The sequence below is a fragment of the Aspergillus luchuensis genome, chromosome 1 (genome assembly GCF_016861625.1).
Source record: "Aspergillus luchuensis IFO 4308 DNA, chromosome 1, nearly complete sequence".
In the NCBI taxonomy this organism is placed as follows: Eukaryota; Fungi; Ascomycota; class Eurotiomycetes; order Eurotiales; family Aspergillaceae; genus Aspergillus; species Aspergillus luchuensis.
The window spans coordinates 4,408,485-4,436,455 of NC_054849.1; the positions used below are offsets into that span (position 1 = coordinate 4,408,485).

Sequence of the window (27,971 nt, forward strand, 5' to 3'; positions counted from 1 at the left end):
AATCCTCTCCCAACACCCCGGGTCAAGAAACGGCTGCGGCGGGAGGGAGAAGTTGAGCTCTGTTGTTGTAGCAGCAGCTTTTTTCCCTTCATTCGTGGTTTTGGGATTAGAGTCTTGTTCTGCGGATGAAGATGAAGATATAAAATATAGACTCGGTGTGTATTTCTCTGTAGAATAGTTCTTGGATGATTTTGTGGATGGGGTTTTTTTGAGAGGACGTTTCTTAGGAATGAGGAGAGAAGATTTTGTAGGGCGGGTGGTTGTGAATTCTGGCATTGTTGATATTAATTTTTCTCTTTGAAAAGTGAAGAAGCTGTGGGTATGGATTATTGATATATATATATATTTCAAGGTGGTGATAGATAGATAGATAGGTAGATGGTATTTTTTATATATTTGAAATGGAGATGAAGTAACGGAGTAGTTACCTGTTAAGATGTTGGAATACGCCAGCCACGTGATACCTACTTACCCATGGTTTTAAGAACTTGGTAAGCTAGACTTTAGATTTGAGACTAAGATAACTATAACTATAACCGTATTATCTATTAAACCTAAGGTATAATCCAAACTATATCTCAATTTTCAGATATCTTATCTTTAGGTGTAGTAAATAAAGTAGATACATCTATTGATTGCACTATATGCATCGCATCCAACTATCGATACATGGTATCATCTGAACAAGACAAAACAAGACAAAACAAAAATCCAACCCTAGCATCGAATAAAGCTAGCAAAGCAAAAGCAAATCGCCAACTCCTCGCTCCAGTCCGACTCCATAACGTAAGGGTTGTCGGGGGTGTGTGTGTGTGGGTGTGGGTGCGGGTGCGTGTGTCGGATAAAAATCCAATCATCTCGCTGGTATAATAATATGGTACATCAATCAACAAGAAACATCAAGAAGTCGTCAAATATATGTAAAATAGTGTAGAAAAGTTATGTGCCATGTCAGTCGTCGAACAAACAGAATTATTCTGCTCATGCAATACCCTGAGACTCGATCCCCGATATCGTCGAGTATGAATACGGCAAATCGACCAGTCCGTCCAGAAGCCAGTTCAGCGGATCGAATACTTCGTAGTTAGGTTCCATAAATCCGCTGGGAAGGGCGCCTACAGCGCTCGGTGCGGATACGCCCATGTTAGCCTGGGGGAGCATGGGGGCTGGCGCGAGGCTGGGGTCTGCGGCGCCGGCGACTCCGGGTGTCGCGGTCGAGGTGCGCGTCGGTTGAATAGATGACGAGTTGGAGGATTCGGCGTTGGAGTCTGGATTGGTTGGGTTTTTGAGATAAGCTGCAGTTATTGTCAGTCTCCGATACATACGTCGATGTGCTTGCATCCGTGCATACCTTCGAGATTACGCCCCTTGGTCCGCGCGTCTTCCCGCCACCGCCAGACCGAGTCAAAAAGCAAGGACATGCTCATTCGGCAGCGCACCTTGAGCATCAGCGAATCGTCGACCTCTCCGCCGTCTGCCGTCAATTTCGGTGTGGGCACGTTGTTCAGCCGCCACATCTGCGCTACTACTTCCGCCAGTCGCTCCGGCAGGTCGTTGCTGGAAACGGACACGCGTCTGATGGCCCAGATCGTCCGGTTGAAGAGGTTCTTTGCATAATCCATGTCGATGTGCGCGGCGAAGAAACTCTTGCATAGCTTCAGCAGAGTACATCCGCCCGCAACCATCATCTGATACACGTAGTACGGGGTGTACGACAGCACCGGGCCGACTTCTGTTTCAAGGTTCATCGCTGCTTCGAGGAACGTCGTGGTAGCAACATAAAGCGAGAGAAGACGCTCTCTATAATCCTTTGCGGTTGTGTCGTCGAAGAACGCAGACAGATGGAGGTGCAGATTCGATGCGCGCAAATAGAGATTGGTGATACCTGAAAAGGTTAGACCGTCTGTATAATATTATGATGCCTAAGAAAGAACGTACTGTCATTGTGCGCCTTCAGCTGATTCTCCAGTTCATCGAAATCCCGCGACAGGAACGAGATCAATGTTGATCGCTCCTGATCGCTGCAAAGTCCGACGGGGTCCCGCCGATTGGTGTATAAAGATTTGGTGACCTTGTCACAAAACTTTTCGATCTCCAGCCTTGACCTAATGTCGTCGGGCAACCTGAAGTTGGGGTCCATCGAATCATTTGAAGACAGTGTCCAGTCGTACACACTAGACGGAGGCTGGCCATAACCAGTAGCAACCCTACGTCGCGGTCAGTAAAGGATCGATATCGATAACGATGAAACCACATACCGTTGGGCGACAATGTTGCAGACTGCCCACGTCCGCACCTTGTCTCGAAGTTCCTCTTCAATGAGCTCCACGCGGAATTTGCTAAAGTCCTGCGTGTGAGATGGACGGTGCAGCCCCAGCTGCATCGCCACTTGGATCATCATACCGCAGAGCATAAAGGTCGGATCGGTGGACGTGCTGCTGGTAGGAAAAGGCCAGGTACAGAGCAAGCAGAGAGCCTTCACGACGTGGTAGCTTTGTGGGATGTCCGCCAGCGTACTCCACACCAGTCGCGAAACCGGGCCTGAGAGGGAATTGAGAAGGTGGGTGTCGGCTTGGAAGCGCCGCGCGCCTACACTGATGATGGTCCAGAACAGCAGTGGCGATGCGCTGTAGTAATCATCAGGCGACTGGTCTCGATCAAGAAACGGTAGAAACGGATGGTAGAAGGTGAAAAACCTAACAGCATTAGCATTGACCTGTGAACAGTACAGTCTGCTCAAGCCTTACAGATGAAACAGCTCTGTCACCCTCTCCGGAACGACCGCGACATCTTCAATGCGCTTGAAGTGATGATTGCCGTTCCTCATAAAGTTCGTGCCATCAAAGCCAGAGCGCAAATCCAGAAGCGACGCAACAGCTTCATGAGAACCCATATACTGATCCGTAGACATGGCCGACGGCGTATGGTAGACTCCCGAGCCAACCTGACTGGCCGTTTCTTGCTTGGGAGTCTGAACCGGTGGCAAAGACGCCGACTGTGACGGAGGTATAGCTCCAGCCTGCACAGTAGCAATCTGCTTTCTCAGCTCGATGATCTCGCGTTCCATCTCGGCGTTGCGACTGCGTTTCCCAACCCGTTTGAAGTTGGATTCGATTTTACAGTCGAGCTTCAGACGACGACATCGAGAGCAATCCGTCCACGGGTCTTGAATTACATCACATCGGAGCTGTATGAAATGAAAGAAGGTTAACAACAATTCAGATAAGCCACATGTCTCGGAGGGAAAGTAACCCTAAGTGGCGTGAGCTTACCTTTTGTTGACGACATTCATTACAGGCCCGTTTCACAGGCTGTCTCTTCTTCTCTTCCTGATTATCCTGCCCGTCGATATCATCAATACTGCCCGGGGAGCTGTCCAACCCCGCCATGGTGGTGGTGCGCTTCCTGGCTGGACCCGCAGCATCAGACCCAACAGCAGGGGAGACAGATGGATGGCTGGCACCTCCCATTACGGGACTGGGGGCAGCAGAAGCATTCTCTCCTGCGAGTGGCTCCAGGATGGCACCCTGCAGGCCCCTGCCTCCGATTACGCTGGGCGATCGTTCGGAAGACTCCAGGCTGATTGTAGGGAAGGTAGGAAGAGGGCCGAAATAGGATGTGGTATTATAACACCAAATAAGAAAAAGAAAAGAATATTCGGGGGTCTGCCGGAGAAATTGGCTGGGCACGAGCCTTTTGCCCACGTGAGGGAAAAAGAACTTCGGAGAGAGAGTCGGAGAAGTGTGAAACAAATAATCACCGAAATGGGTGAGGTTATGTCAAGGCGTGCTGTTTGTGCGTGCAGATCCTTTCGAGGAGGAGACGAATGGAGGGATCCAGACCCTTTCTTACTGAGATTGGGATGGAATCAATCCAGCGCGGGGGAAACGGACTGCGAGCGAGGAGAAGCTGTCCGATCTCGCTCTCACGTGGTCTCGCCCGAAAAAAAAAGCACGTGATGATAGCAGGGGCGCAACGGTGGCGCCTTAGTCACCACGGGCCATCGGAGGATCCGCCCCACCTGAACCCTGTTTGTTAGGTAATCCCGAGTCCCTGTTTTCAACCCTAACTATACGCCTGTCCTTGATGTTGATGTTGTACAGCAGGAACAGTGAATATTCTTGCTCACTTTCATTCGAGAAGGAGATGTTGAAAGGAATGATGGTATGACTATCAACTATCTCCAGAAAGCTCATATACTAGATCAATTTAATTGGCCCCACTCCTTGGCCCTATCATCATAGCAGCCTATCCGACGCCAGCCTAAAGCTCGGACGTCCGACGGACCAGGAACTAGGCCGGATAACTGGTATGAATTCGACCACTCATGTTCCACCTAATTATCCCAACATTATGTCCATTATTTCACCACTTCTTATGGAGGAGTTGGTGATTTGGGAACAACGGACATGCTTGCGTGTGCTTTCTACGCTGTCGTCGTTGTTCATTCTTTTCATATCCGATGCTTGTATGAGATTTAGGCTATTCCTCGGTTGTGTTAGTGCTTACTGCTTAGTTCAACGGTAGAGCTGGCTTGCTGCTCATGTTTGCGTGATGATCGATCATATTGGGTTGGTGGGAAGTGAAGCAACCTGTCTGCTTTCCGAGGCCCCGTTGAACAGAAATAAAACCTGATAAGTACCCAGTGCAGGCCTAACAGCACTATAACTATCAGACCAATGATCAACAAGATCTGTCCAAGTGTCTTAACTTCAGTCGCTATAGCTCCACAAGATAATGATAACGGCATTTTGTACACACGCACATATACACCATCACTGGTTGTACGTCACCACCGAATCAGGGCAGTTCAGTAGAAAAGTCCGCTTCGCGTCGATCTTCGAATGATCGCAACAAGCCTAGCATAACTCGGATAAACTCCTTGCGCTCCTCGCGGTCATAGATATCGTACTCCCTGGTCCGCTGCACCTTGATCCTCCCTGATCGCTTTTTCTTGTCTTGGAACCGGGCAACTTCCTGCCGGGTCATGATACCTTTCACGAACCGAAATCTCCAACCTCGCACGCTGATGACATATGCAGGATATTGCTCGTGATTACTTTCGAACTCGAAGGCCATGTTGGCTTGGAATAGAAGTCCCGGGATCTCAGACTGGGAGATGCCAGCTCGTCCAAGCTCTACTTTGCACTGCAGGTTGTTTAGCTTCAGGTACCGGCTTACAAAAGGGAGAAATCTCACCGTGCAAATAGCGAGAGGGATGCCAATTGCTTGACCATCAGAGACATTGAGATTTCCTTTTCCAATGTAGTGTCGGAAATAAAGTCCCTGGTGCGTTCCCAAGTCTTCGCGCGCCAACGGAAAATAGCAATGCCGGCGAAAATTACTGGGTAGGTGAACATAATCAGCTTTCTCATGGCTCTACAGTATTCGGGAAGTCAAAAGGTGACACACATTTCTCCTTGGCTTGGTACGTGCTCAAAAAGCGAGGCCATATAGTCAAATAAGATATTTGCTGTTTTCTCACGATAGCTGTCGTCATGAACGTCCCTGAAAAAGGGAGCGAACCTGGCTTTCTTCGGATCTACTAGTTTTTCTAACTCAGACCAGTCCGATATCTCGTGCGCATCTTCGACTGCAGGGTCTTGCCATAGATCCACAAGCCTCTGATATTCTATAACCACCGCACAAGCTCAATCAGTGCTCCGTCTTTCCAGCGCAGCAGAGTTTACTTACCAATATCATCATCTGATGGCAAATATCTGGAATCAAATAATTTATCCACCGGCACATCTTCATCTAACTCGACAGTGGCAACAAACAGGCGATCGGGCCTGCGAGATCCGGTCCGCTGGTAATAGAAATGTGTGTCAGAGAGAGACTCCCCAGGTTTGAGGTCCTTCTCGCTCTCAGTGGAACGATGATTATCAGGATTGTTGGCGGCACCTTCTGCTGAGGCTTCCCCGGGCTGTTGAGCTGATTCTTCTTGGGCGTCTTTGATGAATTTGAGGCGGATCTTGGTTTTAAACCAATTTGTCGTTGATGGCCCTGGCGAGGCTTCTTGTTTACCTTTTCGTTTACCTTTCCGCGGCTTCCCTGCTTCTCCGCCTATTCCTGGTTTTTTCACCCGTGAAGTCTTGCGTTGTTCTTTCAAGAACTTATCCAGGCCTCCAAAGACATCTTTTTCGACGGGATTCCTTCCTCGAAGTTTGTAGCGTGAGTGTGGGTTGGGCATGGTGGCTACCGAGTAAGTCTACCAAATTCAATGATAGGGAGGATAATAGCGCAAAATAAATGTATGCAGGTAGAAGCCATATGCCGGCATATTTAGGGTGTCGAGAACAAAGACATTGAAAAGAGCAAAACCAACATAGTTCCTGAAATCGTTGCACGGTTAGGGAAAGAAGATGAGCACAAAGGGGGTCAGTCAACCACGGGACGGAAAGTCGTCTTTGACCTTGCGTGGAAGGAGAGACGCAGAAAGGCAACAACTTCCTTTTGGACTAATCTGGCTTTGTGGTATTTATAGACACCATGATGGGTCGTGGTTCTAATTCCGCTGTCTTTCGGTAGTGTTTATGCAAGGTTTCACTATTAGTAGAGGACTCAAGCTTCATAGAACTGGGTGTCTTCTCTGGTTGCATTGATGTGGTATCACTGCTCTGGAATGACTGGTTAAACTTAGTCTAAGATTCGCTAAGATAAAAAGCAGTCATAATCCTTGGCTTAACTGGAACCAAAAATAGAAAAAAAAAAAGAGCGAAAAATTTGATAAATGCAGCTTGCCCCTGGTCTAGACAGAAAGTAAAAGCCGCGCAAGATCATGAAGATGTGGTTTAGAAGATTATTATGCACAGCTCTACAAAGCCTATATATGTCCACTCGGGTATATGAGCTAAGAAACAACAGAAAATTTCCAGAGCCAAGAGCCTAAACAGTCTAACCCCCGTATCCTAAGGCAACTTTCCTACATCACTATACATTTGCTTCTGCGTTTACTTCTCTCGTAGATGGTCTGCTCGTTCCACTCTTCAATGCGCCTCCGCCACAGATCATGTGCAGCCGCTTGTGAGCTGGTAGATAGCGTGGGGTCTGTCGATGCCCGGCGGTTCAGCGGTGGAATTCCCCCAGGCGGGAGTCGGACATTCTGAGATTGAGAGCGCCGATCTGCTCCTCGGTAGTAGGTGGAACGTTGTCGGCTCCCATGCACACCTTCGGGGGCATCATGTTGAAAGGTCGAGACCTGAAGATTAGGCGAGGAGATGGAGTAGGGGTAATGGTCCAGATTGAAAGTCCCATTCTGTGTCGGCGGCATAGTCTCCTGCCAGTCTGTAGTGCCAAGCAAAGACTCCTCAAGCAAAACGTCCTGGTAATTTGCTCGTTGAACGGCTGACGATTGATTCGGCTGTGTAGACCCACTGAGGACAGGGTGCAGTTGACCCTGGAAGTTGACCGCAGGGTCTTGCTCTGGCACAGGCATGTGCGCTCCATCGAGCCCCTGGAGGTTAGGTTGGGGTCCTGTGGCAGAGCTCCTTCTGCGAAAGAACATGGTATGTCGTCTATTCGGTTCAGGGGACTCGGAGTCTCTCACGCCCCTTCTCATGCGAGCGGCGAGCCGTGAGCCAGTAATGGTATGCAGTCTTTGCAGCGAGCTCCGGGACGGAGATTCGTCAACCATCCGTTCCAGGCGGCTTGTCTGAGGTCTCTGAATGCCTTCTGGGACATCACCGACTCTATGGGCCGGTTCCGTATTCGAAGGAAGGAGGGTCCTTCGGAGATAATCTGGTAGCGGTGCGTCGGGATCCCTAGAATAGGGAGGTGGCGGTGGAACCCAATTGTCTGCGTCGCTCTCATGAGGAACCCGGAAAACCTGGGTGGCTGGCCTTTGGCCTTGAACAGGGCGCGCTTCGTCCTGATAGCGTGGGTTGTTGCGTCCGCGACCATTAGCCGCAGCCGTGGCTGCACGACGCAACGTGTCCCGAGATCGAGGCTGTGTGTTATCATATGGTGATTCCGGAATGTGCTGGATTTCACTATTCGAGGAGCCCGAGAAGAAGGAGCTGTTTCTGCGGGCATATTGCCGAGGTGCGTGGACGACCGAATTGGCTGAAGGATAGGACTCTCGAGCAAATGCGCGCGCCCGAGGTGAAGCAGCATTCCCACGATGTAATCGCGTCCTTCTCCTCTCCAGCTCGACCTCGGTATCTAGGGTAGAGTTCGGTTCACTTAGAAGCTTCGGCTCCGCATCACCGACTTCGATGTTGACTTCAGTTGAGTCACCGTCCGTGACAGATCGTTCCAGGTCTAACAGCAGCACACGTCCGCCATCTACCGGTACGTCTTCTTCGCCAATAGTTGGAGGGCTAATGCCACCAGGAGCAACGGCTACCAATCTACGACGACCAGCCACACAGTTTGGATGGCGTACCCAACGAGCTGCTGTCATTCCCGCCATGTCGGTCATCTTGTGGCCATTGATCAGAACCTTGGGCTTTGTAATGGACTGCTGGAGTCGGGACAGACTATCCCGGGCAGTAGCCGCCTCCTCGATCGAAGGGCCCTGCTCAACATCCATTTCAGCATACGTTCTTGCGTTGGGAGCTACAGGAGCAATATCCAGACGATCAGGTATCCCATATACCCATAAGCCAGAACTCTCAAATCCTATAGCAGCCAGCTCCCCGAGATCGTCAACGGTGGGTAGCATGATGGGAGTTGTCTCTCGAGACCCATCCTCAGACATCGGAGTCACGAAATATGTTGTACCCGAGTTCGTGTTGTGCACTCCAAATGCTCGAAACGTGTTGATTTGTTCATCGAATCCCAGTAGCCAGTTGCCTTCACCTTCTGCGTGCCAGGGCAGCAAACAGGCGTGGCTAAACCCAGTGGTTATGTCTGGAAACAGAATTTGTGTAGTCCACATACGGATCTGTGCATCCCTTGGTGAATACTCGGTTTCTGATTCTGTGTAAAACGGCACTGTTATAGTGACCAAACCGCCGTTACCGCGCTCAGCGGAAGTCCCTAGGAGCATGACACCATCAGAGGAGAACGACACCGAGTCAACCCCGGAGCAGCGCACAGCTCTTCGTTCGGTAGCTAGTGCCCCTTCACCGATGGCGTAGACTTCGATTCGATCATCGTACGCAATGGCAAGAACTCCTCCTGTCGGAGAGAGTGCTAAAGTCCGAGGAACATCGTTCAATGTCAAGTCTTGAATGTGCTTCGCTTCATCATCGGTAAGGCGGTAGATATTGACCCGGTGAGTGGAGGAAACGACGGCGAGAATGGAGCCATCATCTACAATGGCAGCATTCAAAGGCCGTCGCCAAGTCTTGAGCTCATGTTTCACGACCGCCCGATCCGAGGTTACATCAAGTACCACAATTCTGGAAGAGCTGATGCACAGGATAAGCTGTGCATTAGGAGAGAAAGAAAAGCGGAATGCTTCACCTTGTGGAAAGGCCGTCGAAGAGCTCATAGAAGTCGAGGTAAGCTTGATAAGAGTCCTGCGGGGCCGGAGAAACGCATTGAATGTATTCCGCCTGACCTGCGCGCCGAACTGCCGCTTGAGTAGTGTGAGATCGCTTGAGTGAGCGGGCTGCTCAGTAGCCTTCTGCGTCAAGGCAAAGGACGGGCACTGAGAGAGATGATGCGCATACAAAAGGGTTGAGTCCGATATGCGTCGCCATTTCCGGTTCAACAGAGTTAACGACGCAAATGTGTTGGCATCCGCAACATATAGAATACTAAGCCGCCAGTTAAATCAAAGATCCTTCCGAGCACAGGCAGCAGATATCATCAATCACATGATTGTCGCTCGCGCGATGCACCGGCTCTGGGACGGAGGTGCACTTACTGCTCGATGACGGTACGAGGCAAACGAGCAAACGGCGACGACGTCTGCTTCTCCAGACGCGGTCGCGTGCTTTTCGGGGCCTCCTGATGCAGCTTAAGGGAGCAGGTGGTCGAGGGACACTGATCGGGATCAAGATGGGGGCCGCCAAGCCGCTCTGAGGTGGGCAACCGGACATCCTCCTCCATGGTCGATGGTAGTAGTATTTAGTTTTGAATCTCACCCACGCGGATCTACATTTGATAGAACAAATGCAGACGACACTGGGGGGTGTTCAATTATCCAAGCCCAGCATGATTTTTCGAGGACATAGGGGGCGAAATAAAGACCGCGGAAGGAAGCACGCTGGTGGGCAAGCGGGAAGCGCCAACGAGCAAGGCCGGTGGCTGTGTCCCTCACCCGCACGCCAATAATGCACCGGGGATCTTCTGCTCCAATGCGTATGGGGGTTCTGAAACGGGGTGGTTTCAAATGACCGAGGAAGGGGAACTCGATAGGTCAGAAGCGGGGAAGCATCAAGAGGTCTATAAGAACTTGGGGGAAGGAAATCCAAGAAGAGATGAGATCGGATGGGGAATAGTTAATAGGTGGGATGAGGAGGATGGAGAAAAGAGGAGGAGAGTGGATGAAATGGAATGGGTTCCTGACAATGAAACACAAGAACCAACTAGTGTATGTATGTATGAGATGTATTAAGAGGCATTGTTCACTACTGCTACATAGTACTAGTTGTAAGTATGAAACAATGTATGCAATCTTACCGCGCTAAGCCCTGGCAGGAGGGACCTCTCCCCAAAGCGGACTAGTGCTTGCGCGGATGGCCATTACATCAATCTGGGGCACGTGGTTGGTCGCCCTGACTGACTCAGCTGTGACTGAAATGCTCCCCACAAGTTGTTTTGGCAGATTCTACTGTAATACCAAGGCTTTTTTTCGATCGCGCGCGCTTCCAGAAACACAAGGACATCACCAAAGCCACCAGCCAGGCATACCTGCTTGGGCCTGTCAGCCTTCAATGACGGTGTGGATGATTTCTTCAATGACTATGCACTTGTCGGCGCTTCCTCTCTTTTCCCCTCTCCCCTCCCAGCCCCAAACTATCCGATGCTGTCCCTCGGTCTTGTGATCTAGCCAAGTCGGACAAGTAGATAACTTGACTAGTGCGAGTACAAAGTACCATACTGAAGATGACAGTTATTTCAACTAGCTCATAGACCATATGCAATGAGTTAGACTCGCAATGCTACTAGTAGTAATCGATTATTACCATAATTATATGATTACTTATACTAGTAGTAGTTCTATACTATTCGGTAGCAGCACTAATCATTATGCTAATATATATATCTGGTACATCATCATGTTGCAGCCAAAGCTTCGATTCTGGACGACAACTATCCAGCAAGGTCAACGATTAGTTGAAAGTCATTGCCTAGTGCATGCTCACCGTTAGTAGACCTGATGGCATACTTGGTAAATTTGAGAGGGTGTTGGTAATGGAAAACGTGCTCACTACCACTACTCTTATACGATTCCAGGACTCAATGTTACCATCTAGCAACAATCAACAAGGATATTATATTAGGTTTCACTAACCATGGAATAGCTACAAATGTCACATGTATTAGTCGCAAACAATTTTTTTATAACTATATCTACTGATTAATATCCCCAAAGAAAATACGATAGCTGTACAACTTTAAGAGAAGACATAAGTCAAGGATAATGAAGGTTCTTTTTGACTTCATTAGTATTTATCAATTTATACACCGCAAAACCAAATACACAACCAAATGCTATTTTACAACGGAGACGAAAACCCGTGATGAATCGCGCAAGAGCCAACGAAATGAAATGAAAAGAACAAGAAAAACCCCTCTAATGTGAACCCCACATTCCCGAGACCATCGAGCAGATGGCATGTCGGATATACATTAAATAGCCCAATGAAATTCTTTTATGGGAAGTAAGCAGCGGAAGAGAGAAGAGAAGGTCATTGCGGGCGAGCGCTTCATGCGCCCCGCCGCGTCATCGCTCAAGAAAGCATCTACTGCTGCTTGGGACCAGCACCGAACATGCCGGTGAAAGAGCCCTTCATCATGGCCATCTGCTCCTGGCGGGCCTTCTCCTCCTCCGCGGCCATCTCGGCCAGCCACTTCTCGCCGTTCTCACGGATCTCCTTCTCAATCATCTCGTAGTTCTTCTGGCCACGCTCACGGATCTGGTCCCACAACATCTTACCTTGGGCCAAGCCCTCCGAGGGGCTCTGCTCGCCGTCCAGGGTGCGGGTGGACTTCAGGCCCAGGGCAGAGGCGAAGCTGCCCAGACCGCTGCGGGGGCGCTTCTTCTGCTCCTCGGCGAGCTCCTTCTCGAAGCGCTCGCGCATGGCCTTCTCACGCTTGGCGAATTCCACGGGGATCTGGGTGCCCTCGAAGGACTTGATGACGGGACGAACGTCCTCGACGCCCATACCAGCGATGTATTCGAGGAAGGGGATCATGCCGACGAGGGTCTTGTCCTTGGAGTCACCAAGCCACTTTTCAAGGATGACGGCATTTTCGGGCTGCAGGCGGGCGTGCTCCTCCTTGGTGTCGATCAAGATCACCTTGGATAGGTCGCGGTTGAGGTAGGACAGATCCTAGTTGTCTGGGTTAGTCATGACTGGGAGCAAGGTACAGCCAACAGTGACATACCTTGATGTACTCTCCGTCCTTGTACTTGGTGGCTTCACGGAACAAGGGCCAGCGGATAATGCGGTAGGGGTCAAGCTTCCGGAGCACCTGGTCGGCCATCATGCTGGGCACGCTGGTGAAGAGGACAAGTTCGTAGTACTGGTTGAGATAGCGGAGGAAGTAGTCGACACCAGGACGCTTGGCCACTCGCCATCCATGCTCACGGCTCCACTCGCTGTGCACCAGGAGGTCCTCCAGACTCAGCACAAGGGTGTAGGGCTGACGCATGTTAGGATCCTCATCGGGCAGCAGCTTGGGGAAAGCAGGGTCCTTGTAGTAGCTGGTGATATCGCCCAAGCGGGCCTTGGCACGGTTGTACATGAGTCCGAAGCCCCAACCCGATGGCACATCGGGGTGGGCCTTCTCTTCCTCCTCGGTCTCCCAGTTGCGGCCCAGATAGGCCACACCACCAGCACCTGCCAGCAGGAACAGGACATACATCAGGTTGGCCATGCGAGCGCGCTTGCGATCGAGGGAGGATTCGTAGTTGGGAATGTCACGGCCACCATCATCGTAATCCTCCGCACGCGACGGGTCCTCTGTAAGGTTCAGCTTGCTTGGTCCGCGGTTCTTCGAGGCGGCTTCCAATTCTGCGGCAAGGGTGGAGGGAATGCCCTGGGTGAGATCGGGCAGGGGTTTTTGAGGAGCATCATTCTGGGGAGCTGTAGAGCCGGTCTGAGACTGGGAATAAAAAGTGTCAGAAGGTGTGTTGAAGTTATCAGCGTCGTCATCAAACTCACGGCTTCGGTGGCCGGTTCAGCCTTGGTATCGAATTCGGCCTGCTCCGCGGAGTAGTCGTTCTGAGAGGGAGCCTTGGGCGACTGTTCCGATTTGGCAGACTTGACGGATTCGGGAAGCTTGTAGGGAGTCTTGGGCTTGGTGGACTTCGCATACCAACGCGAGTGGGCGACGGAGATAGTTGAAGCTCGAACGGTCGAGGTGAGGACGTTCGGCCTCGTCAGAGGCAGTACGGCACGACTAAGCATTATGAAAGTGAAAAGGGCATCTATAGATGAGCGGGAGAAGATGAGGAATATTCGCGCCGGAATGATATCACCGCCGACACCAAGGAAGGTAAAAAGAGCACGGTTGGGGTGAAGTGAAGAACAATCAAGAATCAAGAAGCAAGTGGATGATCGGGGCCCAGCAATGCCGGCGGTCTTCGGCGGAAACAGAAAAGTTCACGCACTGACCGTCGGGCGGGGTCACGCAGACCAACAGTGCAGTACTGGAAATTAGTTTAAATACCGGCGCGGAGATGCTTTCCTTTCCTTTCCTTTCTTCTTTTTTCTCACAATTTGAAAGTTGAAACCCAGCTCATAAATTTGACTCATCAGGCCTTTCTCCTCCATGCGTGCCGGGTTGAATTAGGCTGGGGAGACCAATATTCCCACATCCAAGAGCCGCAGCGAAGGGACCCCATGCAGCTGCAGCCCCGTTGGTGGGATATATCCTCTTGTCCTTCATAAGTTTTAGTGATGGATGCTATATTGTGTCGTATATGTCGTTAATTCTCGACTTCCAGCTCAGTGCAACAATGGGATGATTCAGAAAAGAAAAGATCAGAACAGTTTCCAAGCATCCGAGGAGTTCACTCTCTAAAAGATCCTCATTCGTATCGTGGCGTATATTTCTTCTCTTCCATCTAGATCCGTTTGAGCGCAGTTTTTTTTTTTTTTTTCCCTTCCTCTCCAACCCACCACCTCTACACAACATGACCAACATGAACTCCCTCTCCCGAGCACTGGAAAATGTCCGTTTGGACAACAACTCCACCACTGGCAAAACCGTCAAAGGCAAGCCCATCAAGAAACAACGTACGAAGAAAGCCCCCATCGAACCCTTCCGCTTCTTCGACCTCCCCTCGGAGATCCGTCTACGCGTTTATCACTTCGTGCTCTTCACCCCAAAACGCGGACGCAACCCGCGCCTAACAGGCAGCGTGGGCGCCTCGTCGAAGAAAAACCCTCCTATCTCCCCCACCTCCCACCGAGTGGCGCTATTCCTGACCTCCCGGCGCATGCACGATGAAGCCTCAGACTATTTTTACTCTACCCAAGTATTTCGTCTCTTCCACCTCCAGGATTACTCGCGTATGCCAACCATCCGGGCCATACCCCCGCGGTACCGCCCCTCCATCGCCACAGTCGAGTTAATCCTAGGATCGAGCTGGACAGCGCCACCGCGCGAATGGACCATCACACGCAGTCTGGGACTGGAGGAGATGGAGCGGATGCGCACGTTCAAAGTCTTTGTTGAAGTCGATCCATCGCATCCGGTGTTCGAGGGGTTCCGCATCTCGAAGGACTATTATACGGATTTTGCGGGCGATCTGCTCAAGGGTGTCCTGGAGAGGTTACCGAATCTGGAATACGTGGAGTTTGATGGCTGGCCATCTGTACGGAAGAGCGGTGCTCTGATGAAGAGATTGATGCATGAGGTCAGGTCGGCCGGGATAAAGATTGCGTGGGGTCCCGAACGGGGGTGGACTGATTATGATGGGGAGGAGTTCAGTGAAGATGCGTATGGGGTTATCGCGCATGAGAAGAAAATGCAGGAAAAGGCTCGTCGGAAGAAGGAATTAGAGGAGGCGCAGGAATTCGCCAGGTTGCATGGCCTGCCGCCGCCGCCACTTCCATTGTTCAATCCGTACCTCGATTATTGAGATGTGATCATGACGTGATGGGTTTGGGTCTTCATTTGGCATGATATGATATTGCGGCCTTGCGGGAGTTTAGATCGGTTGCTTTCTCTGGGATTGCTTATATTAGATGCACATATACCTATACATAGATTCTTTAGACAATAAAGTGCACATTTTTTGTTGTTATTTGGTTCAAATCACTTGGTGTTGTCACTACTGGTGATTATATACCGGGTTGATACATATAACGTCATTCATTGATGTGCCTGCCAAGACCAGATGACCGTCCTGTACATGAAACCTGAGTTCAGGGAGTCTGAAATGGCATTAGGAAATATATGTTACGGTATGGTTGCTCTATAGTTCCTCATCAACCTCCATGCCGGTGCCATTCTCCTTGCCGTTTGATTGCCGTGCCACCGAGGCCTCCTTGTCAATCATCTGCCGCGAGACGGCTACGATGTTGTCCTCAATCAACTGCTGGCTCACATCTTCGATGTCTGCAGATAATCTAATCAGTAACAGATCAAACAACGTGCAAGCGAGAAACTTACGCTTCTTGGGGTCGACCTTGCCGACGTATCTCGTCTTAAGCTGGTCCTTGGTGAGCGTGGTCTCCTCCTTGACGCGCTTCTCGTAGCCCTCGGCGAGGCTGACGAGCTGCTTCATACGCTCAACATTGTGCTCGCCCTCTTCATGGAAGTCCTTCATCTGCAGCGCCTCCGTCCAGACGTGCTTGTGCAAGTTCATCAGCATGTTCTCCTCGAGACCGGTCTTGCGGTAGTCGATGGCAATGCTGTAGTAGTGGCGGTTGAGGCCGTGGATGAGGGCCTGAATGGACGGTTTGTTCAGATGACCCAAGTTGGATGTTGTTTGGCGGGGCTCCTGGCCCATGACGACGGTCTGTGGTTGGATGAGACGGAAGGCATCAATGACGACCTTGCCCTTGACGGACTGGATAGGGTCGACGACCACGGCAACGGCGCGGGGAGTGAGCTGTTCAAAGGATTGCTGAGTGTTGATATCGACGGACGAAAGCCAGCAGCCGAAACCAGGATGCGAGTGGTACCAGCCAACAACGGTCTCTGGTCTATAGCATGATGCGTTAGGATAAACCGGGTAGTTCGTGAGATACTTTTGGAGCTTACCGTCCAGTTTGCCTCAGCATGTCCATCATCTTCGTTTGGAAAACAGGGTCCACGGCTTCGACACTGACACCAGTACCACTTTGAGGCATGGCGAAAACGTCAACTACCCTAACTGTGTACTCGTCCACAAACTCTCCCAGCATCAGACCCATGACTTCCATGGGCACACCAGCCCGACCATGTCTTAGCATCTTCAGCAGAGCGAGCGATGAGATGTGGACGGTTTCGGAGTTATCGATGAGGTTGGGGATATCCTGTACCTGCATTAGCCCATAGCCCCAAACGCTCTGGAGATACGAGTGCCATGTCCGCTGCTCGCCTAAGTGTTACTCACTCCATTGTTCCCTCCAACGCCCATACCCTGGGCTGCTTGGAGCATGCGATGCAAACGATCCATAGTGGAGACGGGGGGTTGGTTGAGTGTTAGTTATGTAGATGAGACCAGGATGACTTCCTACGCGGAAGCTCCAATCGGAAGGTTAAGTGGGGATATCAGAGCAAATTCGGTGATTGGAAAAGCTCAGATGTTGTATAGGCAAAGGGGATGCTCGAGCCGGTTCCGATGGAACAGTAAGCGAGGTTAGACAAAAGCTGAAGATGGGAAGCAGGTGGTGATGGAGGCGCAACTGGGGCGTGTGTAAGTAGTGACGGTCGAGCTTCCCAAGAAGCCTGACGAAGGCGGTGGAGCAGCTTGGGGTTCCGCCTTTGCGTCTCCCCTTCGCTTCCTTTCGGTCCCCATCACTTATTGTCCGCCCCCGGCCATTGCTAATGTACTCCATTAGTGCCACTCTGTGAGAGTTATTCGACTGACTCACGTATAGGGCACTTTATCTGTCCTATTCATTATATTTCTTGTCTACCTGAGTGTCATCTGCCTGTTTTCTCTCCATCTGACGCTCTCATACACCCCCCCGAGAATTCACCGCGCTCAAGCGACATTCCTACGCATTGGTCTGAGTGAGGAATCGCCGTGTGCTTCGCACAGTGACCTTCGACATGAGTAACTCACTCGCGCCTCTGGACCCCATTACCAATGGGTCGGCGGATCGCAATAAGAAAGTCGCCTATTTCTACGATTCCGATGTGGGAAACTATGCCTATGTCTCGGGACACCCCATGAAGCCTCATCGCATAAGGATGGCTCACAGTTTGGTCATGAACTATGGCCTTTATAAGAAGATGGAGATATACGTGAGTGACTATGGATGATTCAGGATCTCTGCAACGTCTTTTGAAAGTAGCGCTGACGCAGTCTACAGCGGGCGAAGCCGGCCTCGAAATACGAAATGACCCAGTTCCACACGGATGAGTACATCGACTTCCTTTCCAAGGTTACGCCGGACAACATGGACTCCTTCGCGAAGGAGCAGAGCAAGTACAATGTCGGAGATGATTGTCCCGTTTTCGATGGGCTCTTCGAGTTTTGCGGTATCAGCGCGGGTGGTAGTATGGAGGGTGCCGCCCGGCTCAACCGCAACAAGTGCGACATTGCCGTTAACTGGGCCGGTGGTCTTCACCACGCGAAGAAAAGTGAAGCAAGTGGATTCTGTTATGTAAATGGTAAGTTTCGCGATACGCTATGCTGAGCCTTCGCTGACGCAACACAGACATCGTTTTGGGTATCCTGGAGCTGCTGCGATTCAAGCAGCGCGTGCTTTACGTTGATATCGATGTCCACCACGGAGATGGTGTTGAGGAGGCATTCTACACGACCGACCGTGTGATGACGGTGTCCTTCCACAAGTACGGCGAGTACTTCCCAGGTACGGGTGAGCTGCGCGATATCGGAGTGGGTCAGGGCAAGCACTATGCCGTCAACTTCCCTCTCCGCGATGGCATTGATGACATCTCCTACAAGAGCATCTTTGAGCCCGTTATCAAGAGCGTTATGGAATGGTACCGACCCGAAGCTGTGGTCTTGCAGTGTGGTGGCGACAGTCTGTCGGGCGACCGTCTCGGATGCTTCAACCTCAGTATGCGGGGCCACGCGAACTGTGTGAACTTTGTGAAGAGCTTTAACCTGCCCACCATGATTCTTGGCGGTGGTGGTTATACGATGCGAAATGTGGCACGTACTTGGGCCTTCGAAACCGGTATTCTCGTTGGTGACACCCTTGGGGCAGAGCTTCCATACAACGATTACTACGAGGTAGGTTCTTGTTTCTAGGTGATGACTATACACAGCTGACAGACTTAGTACTTCGCACCCGACTACGAGCTGGATGTACGTCCGTCCAACATGGACAATGCCAACACGAAGGAGTACCTCGACAAGATCCGCACGCAAGTCGTGGAAAACCTTAAGCGGACCGCCTTTGCGCCTTCCGTGCAGATGACCGAGGTGCCTCGAGAGCCTCTCGTGGAGGGCATGGACGACGAGGCAGATGCCATCTTGGACGATCTAGACGAGGACGAGAACAAGGACAAGCGCTTCACCAAGCGGCGCTTCGATCAGTACATTGAGAAGCCCGGAGAGCTTAGCGACAGTGACGACGAGGAGCTGGCTGGGGCCAACGGAGTCCGGCGGCAACCCAACGCGCTTAAGCGGAGAAACCAGGTCAACTATCGGAATCTCGATGTGAACGATTCGGGGCTGGAGAGCGGCATGGCCACGCCACAGGACGCTTCGTCCCTTCCTGACGATGACATGGACACGACTGCTGATGCGAAGATGACCGAGGCTCCGGAGCCGGAGACTGAGGCGCAAGCCACCCCCTCTGCGGCCGATGCGCCGTCCCGAGCAGATGAGGCCTCTGCGACAGAGCAGACAGAGATGGCAGTGGATGGACCAGAAACAACAGCGGCATCGGCGCCGATCTCCCGGCAACCGTCTCCCAAGCCCCAGGACGAAGACACCGCGATGGTAGATGCGGACGAGGCCGCACCGGAAACCGAGAAATCCGAAGCTGCACCTGAAGGCGCGGCTGACGAAGAAGAGAAGAAGCCCAGCGAGGAGGCCCCTGCAGCTGACAAGCCCGCTACGGAAGAGACACCTGCCGCAAAAGAAGAGTCACCTGCGAAAGAGACAATTGAGGCAGCCGATACGGCAGAGGCGGAGACCAAGCCTGCGGAGGCCAGTGAGCCGAGCGAGGCCAAGGACAAGACACCAGAGGCAGCCAAGGACGAGTCGGGTGAAGCTAAATCAAAGGAGCCCAGCGCGGAAGCCGCAGGAGCAACAGAGGCCGAGAAGACTGAGGAAGCAAGCAAGACCGAGGAGTGAAGCTGAGCGAGCAAGATGGGAACAAACGAACGACTGGCGCAAAGGCACGGGCGGATGGTGTTTGGGAACGAATTGATTTCTTACCATATTATTATTACATATTTGAGAGCATGAATGCCTAGTATTTTTAGAGCAGATTCAATAACGTGTATTTACCAATGTATTCCATATTGAGAGAACTACTACAACTGCCACCCCAGATAAGAAGTACGATAGCTGGTTATCAAAGATAACTAGTTAACTACGTTAGTCTAGACATCCTGACTCAGATATGACTAATATACACTAGCTGTATCGAGACTAGCTCTAGGGCAACCCTCTATCCGCATAAACCAACCAATGGGAGAGTACTGCCAAGATTTTACCCACGACGCACACTAAGCGAGAAGCAAATCGAAACCCGCGACCAAGTCTCTGAATCCGACGACACCCCCCGTTTCGACCGTCCGTCCGTCCCCCTTCCCTTGTCGCCCAGTTTTAATCCGACAACCCTAGATACACAGCCAAGATGTCTGCGAGAGGGTGAGTTATTCTTTTTTTGTTGCTGGGAGATGTGTGGGAAAGAGAGAGAGAGAGAAAGAGGAAGGAATCCGGACCGGAGATATTGAAAAGCTGCGGGAATGAGATGAGATGAGAGGAGATGAAGATAGGATGAAGTGCTGCCTGGAGATTTCGACTCGAAATTACACGGTCGGATCATGTTCGATATGCGACACATACGACATTGAAAAAGAGGCGGCATCAATGAATGAATGAATGAAAGTCCGGGAAAGAGCTGGAATACATATATGGAGATGCGGGATGATCTGATATACACGACATACAAGGGGCATGTTAAAGCTAACAAAATATCTTCAAACAGACGCGGTGGTGCCTCCGGCAACAAGCTCAAGATGACCCTCGGTCTGCCTTGGTATGTCAACTCCAAATTTCTTTCCGTTCCAATCAAAACACGCACACCCATTTTCGAGAGAAATATGCGATTCGATACAAAAATCAATCAATCAATCAATCTCGACAACAACCTTTTTTTGATTCGAAACTCGAACAATACACAAATATCCCCATTCGATATCCCACTCTCTCCAACACCCATGATATAAAACCTACACAACGGACTCGAGAACACAAATGAAAAGAAGAATGAACACAGCTAATATCTCTGCCTTACAGCGGCGCCGTTCTCAACTGCTGCGACAACTCCGGTGCTCGCAACCTGTACATCATCTCCGTCAAGGGTATCGGTGCTCGCCTGAACCGTCTCCCCGCTGCCGGTGTCGGTGACATGGTCATGGCCACCGTCAAGAAGGGAAAGCCTGAGCTCCGTAAGAAGGTCATGCCCGCTGTTGTTGTCCGTCAGAGCAAGCCCTGGAGACGCCCCGACGGTATCTACCTCTACTTCGAGGACAACGCTGGTGTTGTACGTACCCCTTGTCCCATATTTCCGCCATGTGGTGAAGAAGTGTGTGTGGCATATGGATACTAATGATTGAATTTAGATCGTCAACGCCAAGGGTGAGATGAAGGGTTCCGCTATCACCGGTCCCGTTGGTAAGGAGGCTGCTGAGCTTTGGCCTGTAAGTCATCCTTATTTCTTCATCCCTAGTATATCAGCTAGTGGGGGAAAAAAACATGCTAATTGGATATCTAGCGTATTGCCTCCAACTCCGGTGTTGTCATGTAAAATGTGTTAAACCTGGAATTTGGAGCAAAGAAAAAAAAAGCGATACCAAGGGCTTCTAGAACAAAGGGGGTGGTACCGGTTTTTTTTTTTTAGTATGACCTAAGAACATTCTAAAAATGAAAAGGATTCATAAAAAATTTAAACCTATCCACCTTTTTCTTTTCCTATTTGATTCATGATGTACTTGTAGATGGTACGGATGTCTTTATGATATGAATTGATTGATCGGATGATCTATATAGATTCAGTGTTACTATAACTAGTATGTATGTATGTAAGTTATTGCTTTTTGATCTTCTTATCCGCTCTGGTGGTATCCTTTCCAGCAGAGACACCATTACCAGCTCCAATGATACTCGATCCGATATACAGTACCACCAATCCCAAAGTAATCACATCGACGACATGCACCGCCCACCAAAGATGCTGCACGCCTGCTGCGCACATCTGGATCTCGTACTTCCATTCCGTACCGGTGAACCACACCGATAGGAGTCCGGCGTAGCCTCCGTATTCTCCCATCATGGAGCGCATAGTCACTTCCCGGATGGCGGGGACGCCCAGGTCCCCTTCTCTTGTAATGCCGTGCTGATAGCGCAGGGCATCCCATTCCCAGCCAGGTGCGTCACCATCATCCTCGGTCTTGTCGTCACCATCTACCTCACCAACAGTGCGATTCACAAAATGCACCACATCACAGCCCGTATGATCGTGGCCCGTAAGAATAAGGCCCTTCCTCCCCCATCCGTTTCCGGGGACGGTGTCGTCCCCACTCATCCCGAAAATGCCCTCGAGGACAGCATTAGCGCTGGCGTACTGGCTTAGGTGGTTCTGTTCTTTGAGGCCGCCGGCGTAGAAGCGCGGGTTGCCGGCGGCGTCGCCCTTGGAGTCGTCGTCATCGTGGAAGGCGAAGAAGGGGGCGTCAGTGCAGATTCCTTCTTTCTTGTGGAGGGGGAGGTGAGTTAGGAGGAGAGTGAAAGTTTTCCCGCGCGGAGAGGAAGAGACGGATGGGCTTCGCTCTTCTAGTAGGCTGTTTAGGTATTCGTATGTGGCTGATTGGACTTCGGGGCTCAGAGCGGGGGTGTCTAGGACGAGACTGTTGAGGTTGATGAGGTGGATTGTTGGAACTGTTTCCTCTTCCTCATTACCTTCTTCAGAAGAAGGTAAGGTGAATTTAACATCCCAATCTCCCCTTCCAAACACCCTCTCGAATCTCTCAATCCGCGATGGACTCGCATCCCCCGCATATCCGACATCGTGGTTCCCCACGATGTTTACAACCCTCTTTGCCCACTCCCCATTATCAGTTCCCAGCATCTCCGTCCCCATCTCCCCGGTAATCTCATCATCCACCCGCACACCACCGCGGAACACCCGTTCCCAGTATCTCCGACCACGTTCGTCAAACTCCCCGTCACTCACCCATTGGCTCCCCACGAGATCTCCCAGCACGGTGACATGCGACGGCGCACTCCACCAGTGCATCGTGCGGTAGATATGCGCCAGGTAGTAGTCATTTCCGAGCAGGTCAAGGCGTTTGCGCGCGGCGCGGAATGCGCGGGGGAGGTCGGTGGAGACGAGGGAGCGGAGAACGGAGCGGAGGGTGTAGAGGGTGGCGGATGGAGGTTTCGTGCGGAGTGTAGAGGACAGGTCGGCGTAGTAGTTGGAGAGTTTGGCGGGGAGTTGATCGTGGGGTTTGGGGAGGGAGGTATCGCCTTCTAGTTGGGGGTCGGCGAGAACGAGGAGGCGGAAGATGGGAGAGGTCGCAGGTGAAGGAGGCGAGGGAGAGAGGTGGTGGCGGAGGGTGGAGAGGAAGGATGGAGAGAGGTGTGGAATCGAGAGATGAGAGGAGGTAGAATCCTCTGGCAGAGGGAATGCGCAGCCATGGAAGACGGGGTAAAGATAGAGATAGACAGTGCTGGTCAGGGCCAGCGGGAGGAGGATGGCCAGCGCGTGGCGGAGGAGAAGGCGGAGGAGGGACATGGGGAGAGCCGCATCGATGGAGAAAAAGAGTGACTGGAATAGAAATAAAAGAAAGAAAGAATAGAATAGAAATAAACCAAGGAGTGAAACGGGGTTGAACGCACTCAATCAAGCCATCATCGTGTGGATTGTAAGAAGTAGAAGAAGAAGCGAGGATGAAACGGCGGTGATCAGTGACGCGGCCCGCCGATCCCCGTCGCTTATACTTTGATAGAAAATCTAATGATAAAGACTTAACATTCAACATTCACATCCATATTACATCCTACATAGTAGACAGACAGACAGGCAAATAGGTAGACTCATTCACATATGAAAACATTCAAGCGGGGTATATCACATAAAACGCCAACCAGGCTGCGGGAAAAAGCAATACATCACACATATAAGCAAATATCAATCAATCAATCAATCAATCAATCCTCCATGAATTACTGCGAGTTCCGCTGCGACCCAGGAACTGACACCTCGTCCATCGCGACCGGACTCGCCGATCGATGCTCCTCCGCGTCCACATATACCGGCTCTGTCTCCGGATCCATGGACACCCCCTGGATTAACAGCCCTTGGCGATCTTGCTCCAGATCCGTCAAGCCGTCCTGTGCCTCCGTCTCTGTCTCTGGAGGAGCCACGTCCGCTGTATTAGGCGATCCAGTCATCAGCGCTGGAGGACGCTGGTTCATCAGCCGCGCCTCTTTGAGACTGATCGTACGCTGCTTGTTCGTTGTCTCCACCGGCAGCGCCATGTCCCGCTCAATCGTCGCCTTCATCAACGCCGCCATCCACAGTCGACCCTCCTGCACGTTGTCCACTTGAAAGTAATGTATCGCTGGCTTAGTAAACTGCACAGTCCGTGATGTGCCTGACTTTGGCGGCACTAGCTTGAAGAAGAACGGCCCTTCACCAGCTCCCTTGGTCGCCCGAAGGGCCTCTGCTGCAGCCTTATCGGACGAAGCTCCATCCCCCTGGCTCAATTGACTGGCCGGGGTCGGCGATGCGGTCGATCCCGTGATGGTGGCATGGAGGGCCACAATGGGATCATTGTCTGCGCGCAACACTCGATGAGCAGTTATGTCAATTAAGCCACGCTCCTCCGTATCCTGTTCCGAATAGTAGTACGACAGACGCCGCCCCCGCAGGACAAAAAGACGAGGTTTCCACGTCGTCATCAGGTTGGAAGACCGCTTCTTCATCCACCCAAAGTAATCGCATCCCACCATCTGCTCCTGTGGGGACTTCTTCTCCAGCCCGCGGATATACGCGCTCGTGTCTTTCTTCGACTTGACACCCGCCTTGACGGACGGCCGGGATCGAGGCCACAGGCCACCCTCGGCGGTCTTGTTTGACCCATCGGTGCTGTGTCGCTCCGAGCTCTTGGACGTCGAAGGGGTGGTCGACCCGGTCCGCGCCGACGGATCGTTGTCCCGAACGGGAGAGGCCGGCGGCGGCGTCGACGTATCAATTCCCTTCGGCGCCACGTCAGACGAAGCACGAATTCCCATGGCACGCCGGAATTTCGGTCCCGCACCCTTGAGCTGAGGCAAGGGTACCCCGGACGAGCGCGAGGAGTCGCTGTCGGACTTGCCGAACAGCGGGCCAAACAAGCCTAATGCACCGCTGGGTCGATCCTCCACTGCGGAAGCGGGTGCTGACTGCTGTCCTCGGCGGTCAACGATGCGAGTGCTCAGACTGCGAAGACGGCCCTTGGGCACCGGGCTGGTGTGCGATTTGGCCGGAGGGTTCATCTGCTTGACAGACTCCCGAATCGAGTCCATGCTGCCGATGCGCGAATGGCGCTTGCCAACGCGGAGCTGGTCATTCGTCATGTTGGATTCCCGAGAGTCCGCACTGCCCGCAGCAGATTGACGTTTCTGTAGGCGCCGGTTCTTGCGCATGTCTCCCTCGGGCCCCGAGAAGTAGCCCCGGTCCAATTCGTCGGTGACGGAGACAGCTGGATCAGACCCATTCGAGTTGGAGGGGCGGTGACTCAACTGGGAAAAGAAACCCATGTCCTGCGGGTGAGACGTGCCGGCTGCAGTTCCCGGACGAGGAGGCAGCCGCTGAGCGCCGCTGGCCAGAGTCCAGCCGCGATCGAACGAACTGCGCTTGCCGATGCCTGGCGACCCTTCCAGAGCACCCGAGTACCGGTTCGTCGTGTCGATGGACGAGTGGCGTCGGGAGTGGTTGATTTCGCGGATGGAAGCAGCCGACGGTCGGCGAGAATGGCTCACGTAGTTGGGTGTCTGCGGCGTGATCGGCGAGCTGGTGTTGCTCTGCATACTGCTGCTGACCAGGCGGGGGTGCTGGGTGCCGCTCGACCCTCGCAGCGTCGGGATCCTGGGCAGGAGCGGGCCGGTATGGCTGGCGCGACTGAGTGTCCGTTCTTCTGGAGGAGCGGGAACAGCAGCCACTGAACCGCGAGGGTGGTGTTGAGACGAGGAGTTGACGCCCTTGATTTCGTCCTGGAATGCTCGGATTTTGTGCCAGGTCTTCAAACGCCGCCCCATGACGCCAAAATCAAACTCCTTCATGAAGATAAAGTCCTGGTTCATGTCCAGTAACACATCGCCCGTGATCTCCTGATCCTCAAAGATGCCGCAATGCTTGTCCTCGATACCCCATTGCCGCAACTGCTTGGCCGTTTCTGCAGGCGTCCACTGCCGGACCTGCTCTTCACGCGGCTGGTTCTCTTCTTCCTCATCGGTTTCGTGCCCATTGATATACGACATCCGGTGCTCGAAGTGGCTACTGTACTCGCTGGCCGAGTCATTCATGTGCTTGGATTCCTGACCAGCCACACTATGGCGCGGCGTGCTCAGATCGGTGATATGCTCGTCGATCACGCTAAGCGTCTCGTTCATGACGGGGCTGTCCTGGCCATTGGCATGGTGGCCGTCCATGGTCTGTCGGATTGACTGTTGGATATCGATGCTCATCGTGGAGGTTGGTAGAGGAGAGGAACTGGAGCGGTTCTGCTGTTTCGGAGAAAGCGCTGGGGCGACGGGACCCCCTTGCAATTCTGGAGCCCGCAGGTCCGAGGCACTGGTATGGCGAGAAACATGCGGGGTGGATTCGCCGCTCTGGGGAAATGAGAAGGAGTCTGTGGCTTCCAACTGGCTCGATTCGGAATCCGTCCCGGCCTCTGAGGCCAGTGCGGTCATGCCATCGGCATCTAGCCGCTGTCTGGTGGGAATCCTCGGGGCAGTAGTGGTGTAAACTGGAACAGAAACAGAGGTTTCCAGTCAGTCACATGCGGTCGTGCGGATTATAGGCGCTCAAGTTTCATACCTCCTGGAAAAAGACCAGTTGAGCCCGTATTCAAATCCTTGCCTAGATACCACCCGTCTCCAAACCCATCATCCAGCTCCACGAGCTCAATTTTCTCTCCGCGGCGCAAGGTGAGTTCATCAGGGCCACGCGCATCGAAATCATCTGGCACAAATGGTTAGCAAACCAACCCGAATGGAAGATAGACAGGGCGGGGGTCGCACACAGCGACCGAGGTAGGGAGCAAGAAATTGCTACTTACGAACGACGAGAAGCAGGTCGCCAGGCGTTACCCCACGAGGAGGCGTTGTGAGAGCCATTGTGTACCCTCAGGTAGTGGTCGAGGATCGCGAGAAAGTGGAAGCGAGGATGTGACGGAAGGGGGGAATGACGAAAGGGAGGCCGGTTAAAGCGCCCAAGTGGGGGGAAGCAAGCAAGAGAGCGACAACACAGATGGGAGGGGAGGAATTGCGCCGGACATGGGGCAAGCCGCCCTCCCGGGTAATTTAAAAAAGCAGAATTGGGGACGGAGATGAATGAATGAGAGGCGATCCAAGTCCAGAGAATGGAGGTTGGGTCAGAGGAATGTGACTAGACAAAGTTAAAGCTTGACGGGGGAAGGTCGGAAAGGAATCTGGCACGCGGCGAAGCGAAGATGGAGTAAGGTAAATGAGGAAGAACAGGTAATGGGGTTCCGGGATTTTAGCTAATCGATGGAAGTGGAAGGAGGAGAAAGTAGATAGTGGGTGGATAGTGGATGATAGTGGATAGTAGAAGGAGGGTTTATGTTGAACAAAGCTTCCGTCGACGAGGGTTCGAAGGATTAATTAAATGAAGATGGCCAGAGCTTCTTCGGTGAGGATTGATGCAGCGCTGCGAAGCAGGCTTTGGCAGGGCGATTCGCGGTCTGACGTGTAGACGACGACGACGACGACGAAGACGAAGGCCGAGGAAAGGGAGAGAGGGAGTACAGAAGAGTACTAAGTAGCTGTAGCGAGGATGGACAACCGCAGCAGGTGAAGCCGATAATAAGACAGCGACGATCCCCGCCGGTCTGAACTGCAACCCGCAAAGCAAATCAGATCACGGCCGCAGACTTGCAGGCGCTAACAAAGGCGGCTAGTTTTTGGGGGTGGATCGGTTTGGAAGGGTTGATGTATCCGAGAGAGGGAGAGAGAGAGAGGGAAAGAGATAGATAGATGGAGATGACATGAAATAAGAAAAAAGAAAAAGAAGGGTAAAAAGAGTTCAGAGTATGAGTGAAGGGAAAGGGAGAGGGAGAGAGAGAAAAGTCTCGATGCAAAGTAAACCATGGAAGCGGGGGATACGGACAACCAAATAAATATCAAATCGTTACCGGTTTGGGCAGAACCAGAACCAGAACATTTATTATTATCATTATATTATGGACTACTAAACGACGACGACCACCACCACCACCACCACTACTACTACTATCTACTTACCACTAACAAATCA

The 27,971-nt window shown here is 52.0% G+C and overlaps 10 protein-coding genes across 10 annotated transcripts; 3 read left to right on the forward strand and 7 right to left on the reverse strand.

Annotated features, from left to right (window-relative positions):
* Nucleotides 1–981: 981 nt before the first annotated feature.
* Nucleotides 982–3,470, reverse strand: AKAW2_11474A (putative C6 transcription factor (Leu3); the record flags this gene model as incomplete). Its single annotated transcript, XM_041683962.1, has 6 exons — nucleotides 982–1,295; nucleotides 1,352–1,885; nucleotides 1,939–2,207; nucleotides 2,259–2,696; nucleotides 2,748–3,187; nucleotides 3,273–3,470. 6 exons carry the CDS (start codon nucleotides 3,468–3,470, stop codon nucleotides 982–984), a joined length of 2,193 nt encoding a protein of 730 aa, XP_041538194.1.
* A 1,330-nt stretch (nucleotides 3,471–4,800) lies between these two features.
* Nucleotides 4,801–6,193, reverse strand: AKAW2_11475A (uncharacterized protein; the record flags this gene model as incomplete). The annotated part of the gene is made up of 4 exons (XM_041683963.1): nucleotides 4,801–5,148; nucleotides 5,200–5,344; nucleotides 5,413–5,632; nucleotides 5,695–6,193. The coding sequence occupies 4 exons, from the start codon at nucleotides 6,191–6,193 to the stop codon at nucleotides 4,801–4,803; spliced, it is 1,212 nt and encodes a 403-aa protein (XP_041538195.1).
* A 732-nt stretch (nucleotides 6,194–6,925) lies between these two features.
* AKAW2_11476A (F-box domain protein) lies at nucleotides 6,926–10,002 on the reverse strand (the record flags this gene model as incomplete). Its single annotated transcript, XM_041683964.1, has 2 exons — nucleotides 6,926–9,707; nucleotides 9,818–10,002. 2 exons carry the CDS (start codon nucleotides 10,000–10,002, stop codon nucleotides 6,926–6,928), a joined length of 2,967 nt encoding a protein of 988 aa, XP_041538196.1.
* A 1,859-nt stretch (nucleotides 10,003–11,861) lies between these two features.
* TIM50 (protein translocase subunit TIM50) lies at nucleotides 11,862–13,532 on the reverse strand (the record flags this gene model as incomplete). The annotated part of the gene is made up of 3 exons (XM_041683965.1): nucleotides 11,862–12,452; nucleotides 12,508–13,227; nucleotides 13,287–13,532. 3 exons carry the CDS (start codon nucleotides 13,530–13,532, stop codon nucleotides 11,862–11,864), a joined length of 1,557 nt encoding a protein of 518 aa, XP_041538197.1.
* A 728-nt stretch (nucleotides 13,533–14,260) lies between these two features.
* Nucleotides 14,261–15,211, forward strand: AKAW2_11478S (uncharacterized protein; the record flags this gene model as incomplete). The annotated part of the gene is made up of 1 exon (XM_041683966.1): nucleotides 14,261–15,211. One exon carries the CDS (start codon nucleotides 14,261–14,263, stop codon nucleotides 15,209–15,211), a length of 951 nt encoding a protein of 316 aa, XP_041538198.1.
* Nucleotides 15,212–15,547: 336 nt separating this feature from the next.
* Nucleotides 15,548–16,735, reverse strand: RPN11 (proteasome regulatory particle lid subunit RPN11; the record flags this gene model as incomplete). Its single annotated transcript, XM_041683967.1, has 4 exons — nucleotides 15,548–15,690; nucleotides 15,745–16,280; nucleotides 16,339–16,592; nucleotides 16,673–16,735. 4 exons carry the CDS (start codon nucleotides 16,733–16,735, stop codon nucleotides 15,548–15,550), a joined length of 996 nt encoding a protein of 331 aa, XP_041538199.1.
* A 599-nt stretch (nucleotides 16,736–17,334) lies between these two features.
* Nucleotides 17,335–19,558, forward strand: rpdA (histone deacetylase RPD3; the record flags this gene model as incomplete). Its single annotated transcript, XM_041683969.1, has 4 exons — nucleotides 17,335–17,529; nucleotides 17,598–17,898; nucleotides 17,946–18,487; nucleotides 18,536–19,558. 4 exons carry the CDS (start codon nucleotides 17,335–17,337, stop codon nucleotides 19,556–19,558), a joined length of 2,061 nt encoding a protein of 686 aa, XP_041538200.1.
* A 508-nt stretch (nucleotides 19,559–20,066) lies between these two features.
* Nucleotides 20,067–21,242, forward strand: RPL23 (60S ribosomal protein uL14; the record flags this gene model as incomplete). The annotated part of the gene is made up of 5 exons (XM_041683970.1): nucleotides 20,067–20,080; nucleotides 20,421–20,471; nucleotides 20,732–20,978; nucleotides 21,058–21,135; nucleotides 21,210–21,242. The coding sequence occupies 5 exons, from the start codon at nucleotides 20,067–20,069 to the stop codon at nucleotides 21,240–21,242; spliced, it is 423 nt and encodes a 140-aa protein (XP_041538201.1).
* A 279-nt stretch (nucleotides 21,243–21,521) lies between these two features.
* On the reverse strand, nucleotides 21,522–23,225 carry AKAW2_11482A (uncharacterized protein; the record flags this gene model as incomplete). Its single annotated transcript, XM_041683971.1, has 1 exon — nucleotides 21,522–23,225. One exon carries the CDS (start codon nucleotides 23,223–23,225, stop codon nucleotides 21,522–21,524), a length of 1,704 nt encoding a protein of 567 aa, XP_041538202.1.
* Nucleotides 23,226–23,656: 431 nt separating this feature from the next.
* On the reverse strand, nucleotides 23,657–26,812 carry BOI2 (putative polarized growth protein (Boi2); the record flags this gene model as incomplete). The annotated part of the gene is made up of 3 exons (XM_041683972.1): nucleotides 23,657–26,442; nucleotides 26,514–26,657; nucleotides 26,755–26,812. The coding sequence occupies 3 exons, from the start codon at nucleotides 26,810–26,812 to the stop codon at nucleotides 23,657–23,659; spliced, it is 2,988 nt and encodes a 995-aa protein (XP_041538203.1).
* Nucleotides 26,813–27,971: the final 1,159 nt, after the last annotated feature.